The sequence below is a fragment of the Eptatretus burgeri genome, chromosome 20, assembly GCF_056783735.1.
Source record: "Eptatretus burgeri isolate ZD-2024b chromosome 20, Ebu_testis_v1, whole genome shotgun sequence".
NCBI lineage: Eukaryota > Metazoa > Chordata > Myxini > Myxiniformes > Myxinidae > Eptatretus > Eptatretus burgeri.
The window spans coordinates 1481045-1498821 of NC_140980.1; the positions used below are offsets into that span (position 1 = coordinate 1481045).

The 17777-nt window shown below is 45.0% G+C and overlaps 1 protein-coding gene across 14 annotated transcripts in view; it reads left to right on the top strand.

The window, feature by feature from the left end:
* The window catches only part of LOC147008277 (uncharacterized), a 37881-nt gene that overhangs the window by 1098 nt on the left and 19006 nt on the right, over positions 1–17777 (top strand). For 11 of the 14 annotated variants that reach the window (XR_015053471.1, XR_015053475.1, XR_015053473.1 and 8 more), the window contains one exon: positions 16543–16691. Coding sequence is in view for 6 of the 14 variants with exons in the window: in XM_085865163.1 (XP_085721289.1) it covers positions 16543–16691 (149 nt within the window). In the remaining 8 variants the exon portion in view is untranslated. Of the gene's footprint in view, positions 1–1299; positions 1363–5680; positions 6371–16542; positions 16692–17777 lie in introns of those variants that run through there. The other 3 variants (XM_085865159.1, XM_085865158.1, XM_085865160.1) reach the window with 2 other exon arrangements.

Consider the following 17777-nt stretch of genomic DNA (forward strand, 5'->3'; position numbering starts at 1 on the left):
TGACAATCAGTGAGCCCTGAAAAGGACGGTTGGTGATTTGTGTTGATTGTTCGTGCGTCCAGAGGGAATGAGGTGGAACGGAGATAGAGGAGAAGGTTTGTGTAAGTCAGTGTGTTTGGACGACGTGACCAGGAACTCTCTGCTGGATCTGTCCTCCTGCCTGGTGTTGGACTTCGCTCACTTGTGCTTGTTCTCCAGACTCCAGTCCGTGTGGTCTCTCCATTCCCAGGTGTACTTTTTCCTGGACTCTGGTTCACACTTTTAGAAGCCCCGTTCTGCTCTCCACCAGACACGCACCTCTTATCATTTTTCCCTTCTCTAAACATCACTTTCACCTCATTTGAACCTCCTCATTCACACACCGTGGACACCCCATTTCCTCTCTCTTTCCTCCACCGAAGCGACTGGGTTCACGCTGGTCCGTCGGCCGCTCCTGGTATTCTGGAGGGTACAATCACCTCGAGCTGTCTCTATCTTTCTTGCTATTCTAATTTCCTCGGGTGTGTGTCTGATGGTGCCTGTCGTGTTAGTGTAAGTTAAGAATGTGTAAGTTATCTGTATCGGGTGAGCGACACACTGTCCTCTTGTAAATACTTGCATTTCTTTTGCCTCACCCCATGAATCCATGCTGGAGACATTGCTCTTTTATTAAAACCTTTAATTATTGTTCCACATGCCCTTCCCTCGCCATAATTATTAATAAACCTCCTTATATGATAAATGTACCCAGCTCATTGTCTTTTTCCCATTGGTTCTGCGTAGTCCACACAAACGTTCTCCTGGAAGTTCTGTACCAATAATTTGCTCTTATTAGCTGGTGCGTACTTGGCAGCTCCACTTGGCTATACCTGATACGTTAAGTTAATACAAGTACCCATCGAGGGCACAGAACTCGTTTGGTGCGGTCAAACCACCGGAAACGGAAACACGTGAAGTGGTGTAACCCTGCCAGGATTGGAAGTACCAATCAGCGTTGGTGGTTGCTTTGCAACCTGTCTGCACGTGGAGTTATCTGTGCCCGGCGGCATCAAGAACGGGCATTCGGGAGGGAACCCGAGGGCTCCCTCTCATCACGAGCCTCCTACCCCGGATCCCTTTTTGGAACACACTGAAGACCTTTCACCATCTGTCGTTTTTGGCCTTATTTCTTTGTATTGGTAAAGGATAAGTTTAAGTTAACCTGGTTAATTTGAGTAAAGATATCTTATTGAGTTGGGTGCGGTGACGTGTGCGATTGTGACAATTTCTTTATTCAATCATGTTGAAGTTTATTTTATAATTTAATGATTTTTTTTTCAGATCATGTTGTGAAAGTGAAGAACAAGTCTGAGATCGTGGATGAATCTTCCTCTCAAGACAAAGGTGTGAACCTGATTTTTATCATAAACTTGCGTGGACCGGCTCGCTACGCTCACCTCTCCACACGTCGTTGCAGAGACTGACGTCACAGATTTACTGTGTTGTCGTGATTTACACCAATCATCACCCAAACATTTATTTTCCTCAAATTTATTTGTAATATTGGTGATATTTAAAATGCTTCCTTGAAATTTCATTTGTGATGGAAGAAGGTCCGAGTGGTCCAAGTAGTCAAGGGACTCAGCTGTCTTATCTGTCTGAAGGGTGTAAGGGGTCGAAATGGTGTTAAGGTCTGAGGGGTCTTTTGGGTCTTCAGCTTCTTTTTGGGGAAGTCAGGGTTATTTGGGTTATTTGGGTCTTTATGGTCTTCGGGGTCTTCTGGGTCATATGTGATTCCATGACCATGCACATGTGAAGTGCAGTTTCGTTATAATGTTATGGGCCGGGGATCGGTGGCTTGGACGACCGCGAGACGAAGTCGTCGGGCCGTCTCCCACTGTACACCGGAATTGAAAGGTCGTCACCCCGGAGAACTCTGGGGTCGACGGGTCGCTTAAAGGACCGTGGTCGCCAATATTTTGACGGCGTGAGATAGGGTCCACTTGTCTATTCCAATTTACCTCAGTATTCACGCCGTCTAATTACTGGGGAAGCCACAACCTCGGCCGGCTTTGTCCGAACCGAGTCTCTTTTACCGACTCGGATCCGGCGTAACCGAGCGGGAGTTACCAAAGCCGCGCCGGTCCAAATAACAACTTACGGCACAGACGGCCTCACTATTTCTCAAGCCGGCACCGTCCTGGGTCAATGGGAGAAACGACAGGCAACGAGCTGGTACATTTAACATGTGTTTATTTATAATAGGGAGGGAGACACAGAGCAGACTTATTCCGAATAAAATGCAATGTACAATGAGCAATCAACAACAATTTCTACTTATAGGATAGCACCACCACAGACACACACACACCAAAACAAAATGGACCCGTATTGTCTTTATTTCGACCCTCACAGCCAAGGGGATAGACAGGCTGGAGGTCAGAGTTTGGTCGGTACCTGACCGCGTTCGCACGGCTTGCCGACCTGCTCTCGTGGAGCTCGGGATTCTCTTGGAAGGGCTTGGGAAGATCGGACGCTCCAACCACCACGGTGGGTCTCGAACCCACACGGACAACCTCGCACCAAGCACCAAGGAACCAAGACGAGGCGGCAGACGCCAGCCAGCACCAAGACGGAAGATGGGCAGCAGACCAGACGAGACGAGACGACCCAGACGGATCGCACCGACAATTATTCAACCCCTACTGTGAGGTGGGAGGGATCCGTCCGAAGGTAACTCTGACTCCCATTGGACGGGTGGCGTGTCGGTGGCCCATCCCTGAAGATGCTCTGTAGTTTTTTCTGGCCTTCTGGCTTCCCATTGGCTGGAGCGGCTCGACTTTGCTCGCTCTTCGTCCATTGGCTGGAGGAAACACTCCCTGCCCTTCTTCGGAGTGGAGCCTCGATCTGAGGAGAGTGAGGCTCCGCCCACGCCTTCAGCCAAAAACACGTGAATAATGGAGTCGGTGTGCAAAGGTTTGGTTGGGTGGCCGAACGAGGCAGGATGTTGTTGTTGGGGAATATTAAAAAAAAAGCTAACAAGTGGTGCCAGGCACAACAAATCCCGCCCATTTAAGGCATAAAGTTATTTTGGGGATCAAATTTAAATTTGATACATCCTAAACCTGAATGTTGATTATAAGGAATAGAATAAGGAATATTTTAGTCTTAGTTTGAAGTCAATTAAACCATTTTTGACGAAGTTATGAGCGAAAAAGATTTTGACCTTTTCGTGTCCTGACCTTGACCTTTGACCTAATTGGACCCAAAAGTTAATGGGGTCGTCGGAGGTTCATTACCCACCTGTGGATACAATTTGAGAGTGTTTGAGCCAGCCGTTTTTCCGTAAAGTTGTATTTTCGTAAACATGTTTTAGTTTTAATGGAAAATTTGTAATTTTGACCAATGACCATGACCCACAAAAATTCGGACCCTACCGATCTTCACAAATATGCATTTTTCACATTAGGAATGGGTAGGATTATAAGTGACAAATAGAATAAGGTTCACTATAAGCTGAGTTTGAAGTAAATCAGATCATTTTTGACGAAGTTATGAGCGAAAAACGATTTTGATCTTTTCGTGACCTTGACCTTTGATCCAATTGGACCCAAAAGTTAATGGGGTCGTCCAAGGTTCATTGCCCACCTGTGGATTAAATTTGATAGTGTTTGTTAAAGCCGTTTTGCCGTAAAGTTGCTAACAGACAGACAGACAAACAAACAGACAAACAAACCGGACGATTACAATATCCCGCTCCCTCCCTCCGGGAGAGGGTGGGATAACAACAAAATAACTCGCAGCGCACACGTGAAATTCCTGTTAGACATAGGGGATGGATTCTAACTCCACACATATACTTAACGAAATAACTAAACTTTGGGACTGCTGACTGTCTGTGTGCAAATGGCTGCCAGATTCGTAACAATAAATCCCAGATATCTGTGTTTGGAGCTTTGGTTTGAACCTGTGCTTTAAAATTAAATAAAATTAAATTAAAGTTTTTAAATTTAAAATTATTCTCACTCAGAGTTCAACATCATCGTAATCGTCATCACAAGATATTTTAACCCTCGCCGAAGGAGAGGGCATTGTGTTTGGGTCCGTTTGTTTGTCTGTCTCTCTGTTTGTCTTTTGTCTGTTTGTCCGCACAGAACTTTCGTGTCTTTCTCCGCAACCGCTTGTCGGATTGAGACGAAATTTTCACCGTCGGTGCGACTACTTACGTAGAACGTTTTCATCATAATTATGACGTCATAGGTCACGTGGTGTGGCAGCCATTTTCGAAAAACGGAAAAACGTTGGATCTCTGTATCTCTGAAACCGCACCAAAGAAATAATTGAAACTTGACAAACGGCAAGTACTCCACCATGGGGAATAACTGTGATTTTTTTTAATGATGTCATGGGTGCCTTCGTTCTGACGTCATACTTGCAGATGTAGAACACCACATCTGTTCAGTATGAAAATTTTTGAGGGTCATCAAGGGCTAAAATGGAACATAGAAAAAAAAATCTTCCTCTGAAGTGGCTTAACAGATCGAGGCAAAAACTACTCGCTTGACCGCCTTCCCACAAGGAACAAAAGGTTCACTCATATGATGTCATAGGTCACATGGTGTGGCAGCCATATTTGATTCACCCGAAAGCCTTCAAAAATCTTCTCCAGAACAGCTGGACAAATCGAGAGGAAACTTCACAAAAATGTTCCCCAATTCATGGGTGTACAAGTTTGTAGAGGAATAATTGATCGGTCACATGGTTTGACAGCCATATTGGATTGAAGAGAAATATTAAATAATGTTTTCTCTGGAACCGCTTTATCAATCTAACGTCCCGAACATTGAATTAACCTGACACTGATTGTATCTGGGGAGAAGCCAAAACTTCACATTTATGATCTCGTCGTAATGGGGAATGTGTGTTTTAAATTTAAACTTGAGCGGACGCATGTTCTGGCAGTGAGATTTATTTAATTTTTTCATGTGGGTTTTTTTTGTTGTTGTTTTTTTTTGGTGTTTTTTTTTTAATAAGGTTCACTTGGCTGTTCCTGGATGTGTTTGAGGGTAGAGGAGTAGCAGCTGAAATGTGAATCCTATCCAGGTTCCTCCTGATGACCATGTTTGCTTTTTGCTTGTTCGGGTTCCTTCTGATTTCTCCAATGCAGGACTCGAACCTGTTTGGTCTTCCATTTGAATTTAATTAATTTTAATCCCATTCTAAATTCAACTGAAAAATGAAGAATAATGGAAATAATGTCAAGGGTCAGGGTCAGGTGTCTGATCAAAGCGAGACGTCTTGGTACCCGGTCATCACTGCCAGCATTTATAAAGTGGCAGTTGTAATAACATCTCATTAATTACATAACACACCAGTACACAAACACCACACAGAGTACACCACACAGAGGACACCACACAGAGTACACCACACAGAGGACACCACACAGAGTACACCACACAAAACAACTCCTGGTGAGTTTCTGCAATCTCTGATTGCTCTTTTCTTGTTTTATTTTTCATCGGTCATCTGAGTTCATCTTGCAATCGTCAAACATGGTTATTGGCAATCGTCAAACATGTTAAATGAGCAACATCGATTTCTCTTTCCTTTAAAAAGAAAGTCGAACATTGAATATACCTGACACTGATTGTATCCCACAATTCTTTGCAGTTAACACATCATGACCGAATTTGTGATGGTGGTTCCTTCTTCTTTGCAGAGAAACAAATGAAATCCGTTTCTTTTCCCAACTCTGTACAGTTCTTCAACAAAGAAGATCATTTCAATCAGCATTCCAACCAACGGGGAAACAACAAAAAAACTCACAATGAGGAGATGCGGTACAAATGTTCTGTGTGTTGTCAGGATTTTCATGACTTATCGACCCGGAACAGACACAAACTAACTCACACTGCGGAGAAACCGTACAAATGTTCTGTGTGTTGTAAGGATTTTCGTTGGTTATCACACTTGAATCGACACAAACGAACTCACACTGGGGAGAAACTGTACAAATGTTCTGTGTGTTGTAAGGATTTTCGTCGGTTGTCAAATTTGAAAGTTCACAAACGAACTCACACTGGGGAGAAACTGTACAAATGTTCTGTGTGTTGTAAGGATTCTCGTTGGTTATCGACCCTGAATGAACACAAACGAACTCACACTGGGGAGAAACTGTACAAATGTTCTGCATGTTGTAAGGATTTTCGTTGGTTATCACACTTGAATAGACACAAACTAACTCACACTGGGGAGAAACCATACAAATGTTCTGTGTGTTGCAAGGATTATAGTCGGTTATCAAACTTGAATCGACACAAACTAACTCACACTGTATAGAAGCCGGAAAGTGTTCTGTGTTGTAATTTTTTCATGAGTTATCAGCCTTGAATAAACATAAACAAACTCACACTGGTGAGAAGAGTTTGGTTGTCGATCCCTCCCCCTGTGAGCGATTTCGAGTGATGGCAAACCTATGGCTAAAAGCAAGACAGTGAGGAGAAAGTAAGCAGGCAGAAACTCAACCCTGGCATCTCCCTTCCTGGTACGACTCCTCTGAGTGTCATCGGTAACCCCCTGTCAAGCAGCCGAGGTCCTACGGCCTCTTGGGGAAAACAAAATCGCTGGCTGAAACAAAAATATGCCGCCCCCTCTCCGGCCTTGTCCTCCTCTCCCATCCTCCGTCTGTGATCTGTCCCCCCTATATTTGCTCAGGGCACTCAATGTCTGCCAAAAACCCCCTTCTGGTGAAACTGCCAAAATCACGAATCATTGCTCACCTTCATTCTTTCTTTCCTCTTTTTTCCGCCTTTGGAACAAACTCTCATCCTCTCTTTAATCCCACTCCTTCCTCCAGGTCTTCAAAACAGCTGTTCCCCACCATCTCATACCTTCTTCCATCAAAAATCTTGATCGTTACTTCGCCCGTTAATCCACTCCAAACCCACCTCCTTCAAATTTCCTGTTTTCCTTTCTGAAAGTCCCTGTGTTACCATCTTGTTTTCCCCTTGTACCCCACCCCATCCCTCTCCCTTCCACGGATTTCCTGTTGGCTCTGTTCGCCATTATTTTGTGCTTCCTTATCCCGCCCCTCTTGTCTCCTGCCTTGTCATATGTTCTGTGTTTTAGCTCTTACACGAGCGTCGACAAAAAAACAAACAATGACAAACAGTCACAGAAAATGACGAAAGGGACCCAGACCCCTGGTAGGCTGAAGCCTAAGTCTGTGCGGCCACACCTAGCAGCCGGAATGTGTGATGAAAAGGATAATCAAGTGAGGAAGGGGATCCCTGCCTCATGAGATTACAATGCCCCACACTAAAGCTCAAAGCAAAAAACGTGTCGCCTGTTCCACAACCAACAACTACAAGGTTCCAGATGAATCGGGGAAGAATAAATGAACAGAGCGAGAGCTCAGAAGAGAAGGAAATCATCCTCTACTGCAAAAAAGCAGATTCCATGAAATGAAACATGGGGGGCTAACGGTGGAGGAGAAAGATTCGTGAACCAATTGAAGCAAGCAAAGCTGTCAGCCAAGGCCGAAGGTGTTCCATGATCAAAATTCAATTGAACAACGTCAATAGGGTAAAGACACTTCACCCGGGAATGAATAAAGGAAATAACTAATAAAGCAAGACAACAAGCAATTGAAGACATAAATCAGATGACCCAATGAGAGAGAATCAGCATAAAAGTGAAATCCTGGACAAAGAAGGAAAAATGGACCTCAGTATGAGCAATGGGATATTCCAAACGAAAAGGTGTGAGAAAAGGAAGTGTGAACACCTGGGAACAGATATTCCGAAGACGTTGCCCTGATAAAGGTAATTATAAGAGGGCAGAACTAAACTCAAAGAAAAACAACATCCTCCAAGGGTAAATATTCACAAAGGAGGAACGAAGAGTCAGAGATGAACAAACTGAAGATGTAATAAGAAGGGACCGGTTACCTATAAACGGCGACCGACCAATACCACAACTTGGGTTTTTGAGGCGACGGTTGGTTCTCTCCAGGGGTCTCTGATGACTTTCTCAAAGATAAGTTTCCGGTCGTTGTTCGTCGTGTTTTTACTCATTCTAACCACTCATTGACCATTCATCCATCGGGACCATACTCTGTGCAGAGTGTTGATGCTGCTCAAGCAGTGTCCTTGGCTATTGGGCACAATCCTGGATGGATAACCACTCCCACGCAGGATACCAGCAAGCTGGCACTCATTTTGCCAACCTCAGAAGGATGAGAGGCAGAGTCAACCCCATCTGGCATTAATTCAACAGCTGCGTGGGATTTTAACTCAGGATCATAGGATTCCAAGCCCACATCCATCACCATTAAGCCAACACCAGGCATACTCACTGACTTTCTGACTGATATTCGAGATCAGTACCTTCCAGGTGACGTCGAAAGCTGAAATTTCACGTGCCGACAGACATCGAAGCCGATCCACCGGGAAAAATCACAGAACCGTCAGAAAGCATCCGTAAATCCAAATATAAATAAATGTATGCTCGTATTTATATTTATATAGCCCTGAATTAGATTTCATTAAATCACACTTTTTCCACCTTTATTTGCACATCACAACCCACACACCTTCCAAGTGAAAATCAAATTCCACAAATATCAGAAAATTAATGTAAAATGTATATAACTCGAATATCTTCCTTTCATCAACAAAGGCAAAACGATCACAAGATAGGTTCACGCAAATGTCAGGCCTATGATGACAGATGCCGATCGAATGAAGTCAAAGGCAGTAAATCCCGATACGACGGCGCGTGCAGTACTCGAACACTTGCTGTGCGCGGCCGGTGCTCGCTGCCCGGCTCCGGGGACGAGTTGTTTTGGAACATCACCGTCGATGACGTCAGGAAGCTTCCCCATTTTTTTGTCTTCATTGCACTGTCCAGTTTCTTTCCGATTGCACACGTCACATCCGTGGCCTTTGTGACGAAGTCTGCACAAATAAAAGTCGCTCGTAACCTTGCGCACACAATGTCTGTCTGTCTCGAGATCACTCCCTCCAGGATACCTGACGGTTTGTCCTGGAACGCGGCCGTTGGTGGGGCTTGACACAAAGAAGAGTCTGCACACGCGGCAGGTGAACACTTTGAGGAAAAGATGACGTAATCGATCAACATTCCAGGACTTTTCGATTTTCTCCAATAGAAGAATAGTGTGCATGACCTTGAACCATCACTCTTTCACAATGACACGACAACCACAAAATGCGTCAACATCTTATAACTTATCAAGCAAAACCTCTTACAAGTCCAGGTACATTCAAAGTGCACCGCCCCCATGCCAAATAAATAAATAAATAACATAACATATCCTCCAGCACGCACGACATTGCCGGGGCACCTTTGGCACCAGGTGATGCTGCCGTGCAGCACATGGAGGCGGAATTGGGAGGGAGCAGTGTACAGTAATTTATTTATTTATTATTTTGGAAAACACTGTCGAAGCTCGTGTGAGAGCGAACACACAGAATGTACAAAAGGGGGGCATGAGACAAGAGGGGTGGGAGAGGGAAGGACAAAACAGTACGGAACAGAGACATGAGGAGATCTGTGGAAGGGAGAGGGATAAACAAGATAGACATTGCAGGGACTTTCAGGAAGGAAAGCAGGGAATTTGAAGGAGGTGGGTTTGGGGTGGATTAACGGGGTGAGAAAAGATCGAGGATTTGGATGGGGGACAATAAGATGTGGTGTTGAACGGCTGTTTTGAAGAACATGGCAAAAGTTTCAGTGTTATCAACCAGGTCACTTTGTTCCATTGTAAGACATTCCTTTTATCAACATTTAGGTCAAAAGACTCTTGGCTAAAGGGAAGCATCACTGACATCCAATTTGACTTATAGCATAAACATTAAATTTATAAAGCACCAGCAACAATTACAATTGAGAGTACATTAATATAATTATTTTCTCCCACAAGGGATCGGTTCAGGAGTTGGTGAACGGAGGCGACCGAGTGCGAGCTCGGGAACAGTGCCGAGGAGGTGAAACATCTCACACGTGTTTTCATTCGACGATGGAACAATTCCTTCCAAGCCCGTGGGTGTGCTGTCTCTGTCAATGACGAACATTGCGGGGACCTCGAATGCCTCGTCCGCAGGAGTCACCCTCGTGTGCGATGTGAAATGGTGTTCCGTAAGGAGATGTTGAAGTTTCACAAAAGTGCAGCACACATCAAAGAGGAAACACAAAGACACACGAACAACTCATTTAACGTGTTAAATGAGGCGGTGTGAAAGACGCTGCATCAACTGCGGTGAACTGTTTATTCAATGGTTTTTTTTCGTTTTTTTTTCGACAGTCTTTGAAACTTTATTTCTTTCGATTAAATTTCATGTTCCGAACAGTGTAGAACACAAATCGCCTTCTCTGTACTTTCACAAACCCTCGGTTTAGGAGTCATTTGGCAAAATTGTACATGTCGTCTGAACCAATGAAATTTGCTGCTGGCGCTCAAGGCGGGGGAACATCGACATTCGGAAACAAACAGACAAATTAGACAGGCAGAATCGACTGATCGATAAACCTGAAAAAAAACATATCCCATTTTGCAAGTAATATATAAACAGAGAGGGGGGAAAACATAACCTATTAATAATGGGATAATCATAAAATATACTTTCATAACTATTGTACATCCATCCGTCCATCAGGACCACACTCTGTACGGAGCATCGGTGCTGCCTCAGCAGTCTCCTGGGCTATTGGGTACAATCCTGGACGGGTCACCACTCCGACCCAAGATACGAGCAAGCTGGCGCTCATTTTGCCGACCTCAGAAGGATGACAGGCAGATTCAACCCCACCCCGAAACCAATTCTGAAATTATCTTGAGCAGTGTAGTGCTAGTTTGTTTGAGTGTGTTATTGTACGTGAATTCTCCGAGATCATAGTTTGCGCTATTGTACTGTACAGCTCGTGCCTCACCTTTGACCTGCCTTACCACAGCGTCCACACTATCTTCGTCAACTGAATCGACCTCGACCAGCTTCAAGGATTTACCCACAAGATGCCTAAACCCTACAACTGAGGCACAATCCTCCATACGTATAACGACAATGTCATTACCTAAATAGTTTGTGAGATTTTGGAACATCTGCCTGCGAGATAACAATCCACCTAAACTACAGTACATATGATGTAATTCAATAGCTGTCCATGGACGGAGTTGTTGGTTTGCTTACAGTCATGTCATTATTACCGATTTCAGAGCATCATCATCGATTACATCAGAGTTCATTGACAAATTGGTATACTTAGGAATAACCATGAACGCATCATAACACTTCTTATGGCATTGCGCGTCTGCGGCAGGTAAATCTGCAAGAACACCTTTGATGCGGATTTCAACCTTTCTACCCAAATCATCATTTTTCTGCTCACATAAATCTAAAAGTACATCTTTGGTAGGTGTAAGGCCAGGGCGATCACTGGTCTCGCACTGGATTATACGCTCCCACCTGTCAGGGTGTTTGGGGTCTTTAGGAAGACAGTCATCACCACAGATCAAACAATGTTTTTTTAATTGAAACGTTGGAAGTTGAGACCTTCTTACTCTGCTAGTCTTTGGTTCACTCTCTGTTGTTGAAAAGTCTTCTTTCCTTTTCTTGGCTATTCTGTTTAGATGTGTAAGTACAGTAACACGTCTTATGACATTCCACAGATGAATTCTCTCCCTGTGAGTCCAAAATGGCCTGTAACTTGACATGAACATCATTGTCACCCCTCTCTTTACTCCGCTGAATCACTGTCCTGATGCCTTGGACTCTCACTGTCTGATGGGGTCCCTTCTCACGGCAGATCGGGAGGAGACACGTTTCGCGAGCCATCTCGATCACCTGAAAAGAGAATTGAGTGTTTTGAGAGCCGCCACAGTTATGTCATATATATATATATATATATATATATATATATATATATATATATATATATATATATATATATATATATATATATATATATATATACATGTGATAACTTTTTACATGCCTTTATCATAATCCTTGACCATGAAAACATGTCTCAACACCATGTTTGTGACATTACCATGCATAGTTGCAAAGATATTGAAGAAAATATGTTTTTTGGTAATGGTGGCCCGAATTTGCATGTTTAAAAAAATGCCTAAAATTGTTTCGAGAACAACCAAGCTGAATTGCTTCAGGGACCCCATGGGATAGCAAATCCACCAAAAAACCTTATACTATAGGCCATTGCCAGGTTCTCCAAATGGCAAATGGACTAAATGGTTCGGTTCGATGGACTCTCCACACCATTCATGCGTAACACCTGGTACGAGTAGTGTTGATGGGAAAATTTGTTGGCAAGTGCCAGGCTCGGTCACCCTCTCCAAGTGCCAGAGAGGCCACCAGTATGTCATGAGCACACATCCACGAAGATAACAGTTGAGTAAGAAACACACCATCCTGTCTGTAAAAGAAAAAAAAAGAGAAAAGAAGAAAAAAAAAAGACAACTTAACCAAAACAAGTCCATACCAAAACAAGGCAGGCAAGGAAGGTTAAGGGTACACTCCATCTCACCTGGTCTAAGGTCATCACACCCATTTGCGTCCTCAAGAACACCTCCAAACTGCATTTGCTTACCATCGATATCACCATGCCACCATTGCTGTGTCACCTGCTGTCCAATGCAGGGCTTGTTGCCTGCTGCTGCTTGTGAGTAGGCCATATGGGCCAAAGCATTTTTGTGGGCCATTGAGGCCAAAGTGCTTTTGTGGGCCGTTGCAGCCGAGGATTCATGCCATTTTGTGGGCTCAGTGGGCCGAAGAACTCTTTGTGAGATTTGGCCACTGGGCCGACTGAACTCACCTGGTGAGAGGCCAATAAGGCCACGAACTGAGGAAACACTCAGGGGTGAATGAATAACACTGCCGGGAGGGGCATGAAGGAGTGAACATGTGAAAGAACTTTGAACCTTTGAATGTTCTGCTCCTATGCCAATATTGGTGTTAAAAGTAAAATTTAATGCCCTCCCGTTCAAATCCATAATTAGAATGTTAAGTTGTGTGCATAGAGTGTGAATTTGTTTGTTAGATTGGTGACCCGACACACTAGGATTGGGACATGCCAATCTTACTGTGACACTTTGGTTTTTGGAGTTAAGTGCTTTCCATGTTGTGGGTTAGAGTAAATGGGAGATCTGTGCTGTACGTTACACAGGGCCATTGCCGTGGGCTGCCCCAGATGGAGGCTCGGGAGAGCCTCAGGAGAAAGGTGGGGGTAGTGTTACGGGAATTTTTTTTTTTGTATACCTTGGTCGAGGCTCGTATGAGAGCTAACACACAACTCACAGCAAGGAGGCATGAGACAAGAGTGGCGGGAGTGGAAGGGACAAAACAGTGGGGAACAGACACATTAGGTGAACTGTGGAAGGGAGAGGGATGGGGATGGGACGGGGAACATGGCGAATAGAAGATGGACATTACAGGGACTTTCAGGAAGGAAAGCAGGGGAATTGAAGGAAGTGGGCTTGGGTGGATTATCGGGGGTAGAAAAGATCGAGGATTTGGATGGGGGAAGATAAGAGGTGGTGGTGAACAGCTGTTTTGAAAGCCTGGAGGGAAGAATGGGAAAGAATAGAGTGAGGAAGTTCATTCCAAAGGTGGGAAAAAAGAGGAATGAAAGAGTGAAGATGAGCAGTGATTCGTGATTTTGGTAGTTTTACCAGAAGGGGGTTGTTGGCGGACCTTGAGCGCCCTGTGGAAATGTGGTGGGGACAAATCGCAGAGAGAGCAGGGGGGCAAGGCTGGAGAGGAGTCGGTAGAAGACAGAAAGACCACCGACCAACCTGCGGTGATTGAGTGAGAGGCCCAAAGACTCAGCTTCATTGCGGGATATGCCGATGATCTTAAATGCCCTGGTTTCGACAGCGTTAAGCCGAGAAAGGTGGGAGGCAGGAGCACCAGCCCAGAGAGGAGAGCAGTACTCCATCAGGCTACGGACAAAAGCTTTGTAAGTGGTCAGGAGCTCAAGAGGGCCGAGGAAGGACTTAGCACGACGGAGGATTCCCAGTCGGCGACTGGCTTTTGAGGCGAGGTTGGAAATGTGACTTTCCCAGGAAAGGTCATGGCAGATAGTGAGACCCAGAAGCTTGAAAGAAAAGACTTCTTCCAGAGCGTTGTTGAGAAAGTGGATGGGGGGTTTTGTAAACGGTCCTTTCGAAGAGACATAGTGAGAGTGTGAGATTTGTCTGGATTGAAAGACATAAATGGCCCTTCGTAGGCTACTAAATATAGGATTTGCTCAGATCCCCCATTAAATGCATGTTTAGCTCGGCTGTTCGGTAAATGGACGTTACATGTGTGTCGGGAGGTGTAGGATGCATGGTTATTGTTCGTACAGTGGTGGTGTGCCGAGGGCTTCTTCTTCCACCCCTCTGCGGACGATAGGCCCCGCCCTGTCGGCTGAGGGGGAGTGGCCTGGAGAGGGAGGTGGAGCTGGGGGGAGGAGTTTGTCGGCTTCATAAAGGGGGAGGAGCAAGTGGCTCGCAAGGAGCGAACGGAAAAATAAACTGTGGTGAAACTGTGAGCGCCGAGGTGGGGCCGATCGGCTGTACACGGGACAGCTGTGTCTGTTTTTTTGTGAGGAACGAGCCGAAAGAAAGGCAGGGAAGGCAACAAAGAAACGAGTGTCGAGTCGCGAACTGCTGGATGAGCAGGGGCTTCGAGGCGAGCGAGAAAAGGAAAGGCAGTGGTGAATCGGCCGGGAGAGAAAAGGTGGAACTGAGAAACGACTGGTGGGAGTCGTGATCTGCTGTGTAGGGGACGGCTGTGTCTGTCTGCGATCTGCTTCGTGAAGGAGGCAGGAGAAACGACTGGAGGCTGCCTGCACGTGGAGTGGGCGATCGACTTTCATGAGAAGGTCCTCGACACATTTGTCGATCCGCCTGCCGGAGCCCAAGCACCTCGATTTGGCCTTGTCTGGTGAACAGGCCAGGCCTGGATTTGTATGCTGGACCTTGTGAAAAGCCAGCTGGAGCATAACACCGTGGATCTTTCGCTCTGGTGCAGTCGACCTCGTGGGGTCTGAACGCGCGAGAGTGCATGTGTGAGGTCTGCGACAAAACGGCAAGCGCCATTTTGCCACACGGCGTGTTCGAGCTGGGCTCGAATCCGTGGACAATGGCTTGTTACGAGCGACATTCGTGCTTTTGACACTTTCCACTCGTCGATGAAACATCACCAAGTACTCTGTCTTGTCTGCATGTTGTTTAAGGCATATCTCGGTAGGGACCCCCTCGAAACCTGTAATCCGTAGTTCCCAAGTTAAGAACGGGTTAAAGATTGTTAATAAAAACATTGTCGTGAATATTTTGCTTGTGTTGTGTTCCCCGATGTTCCCCAATAAATCTGGTTGGTTCGTATGAAGTTTCCGCTATGGATTAATTCGTGTCGCATCGAGGAACGATCCGTTCGATTGGTATACAAAACCAAAATGGTTACAGACTGGCAGAAAACGCTCGGCATCTCACAAAACCCATAGAGACCACAACCATGCCCATATAGGCCATCATTGTTCCCATAGAGACCACGACCATGCCCATATAGGCCATCATTGTACCCATGGAGACCACCACTGTGTTGTAACCATGTGGTCCACCACTGAACCTATTGAGAGCACCACTGTGATGACACTCCAAGTGTTGTTTTCTCGATTGATCTGAAACAAATGTTATTCGAGTGTGCTCTAAACTTTGGGTTTATAATTATATTTATAGTTGATATATTTATATTTATATATATATATATATATATATATATATATATATATATATACATATTTAAGTAAGACCACAAAACCCGATGCTTCACTGCGAGGGTTAAAGTACTTCGAGCCCCCCCACCCCCCACCCTGTACAAACCCCTTACCCCATTCCTGTAAAACAAATGTAACCCCGGAAGTGAACACAGATTCCACACACTACGGCCATCTTTGTACCCAACATGAAGGACCACCACCGTGTTGTAAACGTCATCTCAAAGACACCACCACTAAATATGTTTTAGTGGCCAAAACATCACATCGTGTAACTATTTAACACAAATCAACGTTTAAAACAACCACCTTACCTCCACAAACACGACACGGTGATCAATGCAAGGAAACAATCCGGGGTGGTGGTCTCGAACCGGAGGCCTTCGAGCATTTTTCGCGGCATCATTTGACCTTCGGTCTCAGAACTCTGGATGTGAACACGTCTTGGCTTTGGTTTATCGGGGATTTCCGGGACGGGTTTCACGGCGAGGCTTGACAGGTTCTACGCTTGAGGTTTAAACAAGGCCTCACGCCTCGGATGTCTTTCCTCCTACTGTACGTCAAGCATCAACCTCACACTGTACCGGCATCTCATGGGGATGGGGATGGGCCAGGCCATCTATCTGGGTGGGGACGGCCAGACGGAGGCCCCGTTGCTCCGGCGCATGCTCCCACACCTGACCTGACCTGTACCAATACACCGCCCGACGGACGTACAGATTTGTGGACAACTGTTTTTGTTTCGTTTCAAAATAACAGCTTTGTCCGATTTCCTTTTTCCAGGTACAGCTCCGATTCCTGACCTCAAACCTCCGAGGACGGCTGTTTCCCGAGGCACGACCCCCCTCGCATTGTCTGCAGAAACGTCGTCATGGAGACGCCTGGATACACGATGTGGAATCAAGGACTGTGGAGGTTTCAGCCACCACACGGTTCTGCTTCTTTCTTCTCAATTATTCTTGTCTCCTTTCTTCCAGGCCATATGTCGGGTTCCTTTGCTCGTTATAAATAAATAAACAAATGTGTCACTTATTCATCTCTGGATCCCAGATCAGGAATCAGGAATGTTGAACTGTAATCAGTTGATTGGTAAAACATTGATTTTATTTATTTTGTTTTTTAGCCTGCGAGACGCGGCTCGAAGGGAGCTCGGCGTTGTTCTTTTTCTTCTTGTTCTTGTTATTCTTCTTCTCTTCTTCTTCTTGTGAAGACAAAACCTTTCGGACTCGGCTCTGTAATATACAGGATCCGGATCTCCTTAAATACTAAACACCTGCACACATCCTCACATTGACGGTGCCTTTTGAGAGTGTCTATCATGAACTTTTAAATATATTCGGACATTTGCTTTTAAGTTTCGAAAAGTTCACGTTACTATTTAAAGATTATTCCATTGAATGTATTTCAATTTCGTAAATACACTATTTATTTCAAAAATACACTATATTTCGTAAATACGTAAATAAACTATGATGGGTCTCGCTATTGGCTTAATCAAGGCACGATCATGGGGGAGGAGGGGTAAGGAGAGGGGAAGTATGAGACTGGGTAGTGGTATGGTGAAGCTTTGCGGAGGTGAGGAAGAAGATTTGGGGGGGTGGGAAGAGGGGGAGATGTGATGAGAGTAACGAGAGAGCAAAGAGGATGGGTGGCAAGATGGGAGGAGTAAGGAGGGGGTATATTAGGGGAGGAACTTGGAGGAGGTAGATTTAAGGAGATGGGCTCAAGTTGGAAAAAAAGAACAATGATGGAAGACAAACAGGGATTCCAAAGTGGGATTTTTTTTTTAATTTGTCAGAGGTCAGAGATTTGGTTAAATACATTGGAGGATGGATGGAGTTCAGAAGAACTGAGAGAATGAAGGAAGGAAGCGTTGTAACAGATGGAATTGTTCAACATGGGATGAAAGGAAGGTTGAAAATAACTCAGGTGTTTGAATAAGAAGAGCATGGCAGAGAGAGGAAGTCAAAACATTGTAAGAGACCTTTTTTTTTGTAAGAGGCGGTGTGGGGTATGGG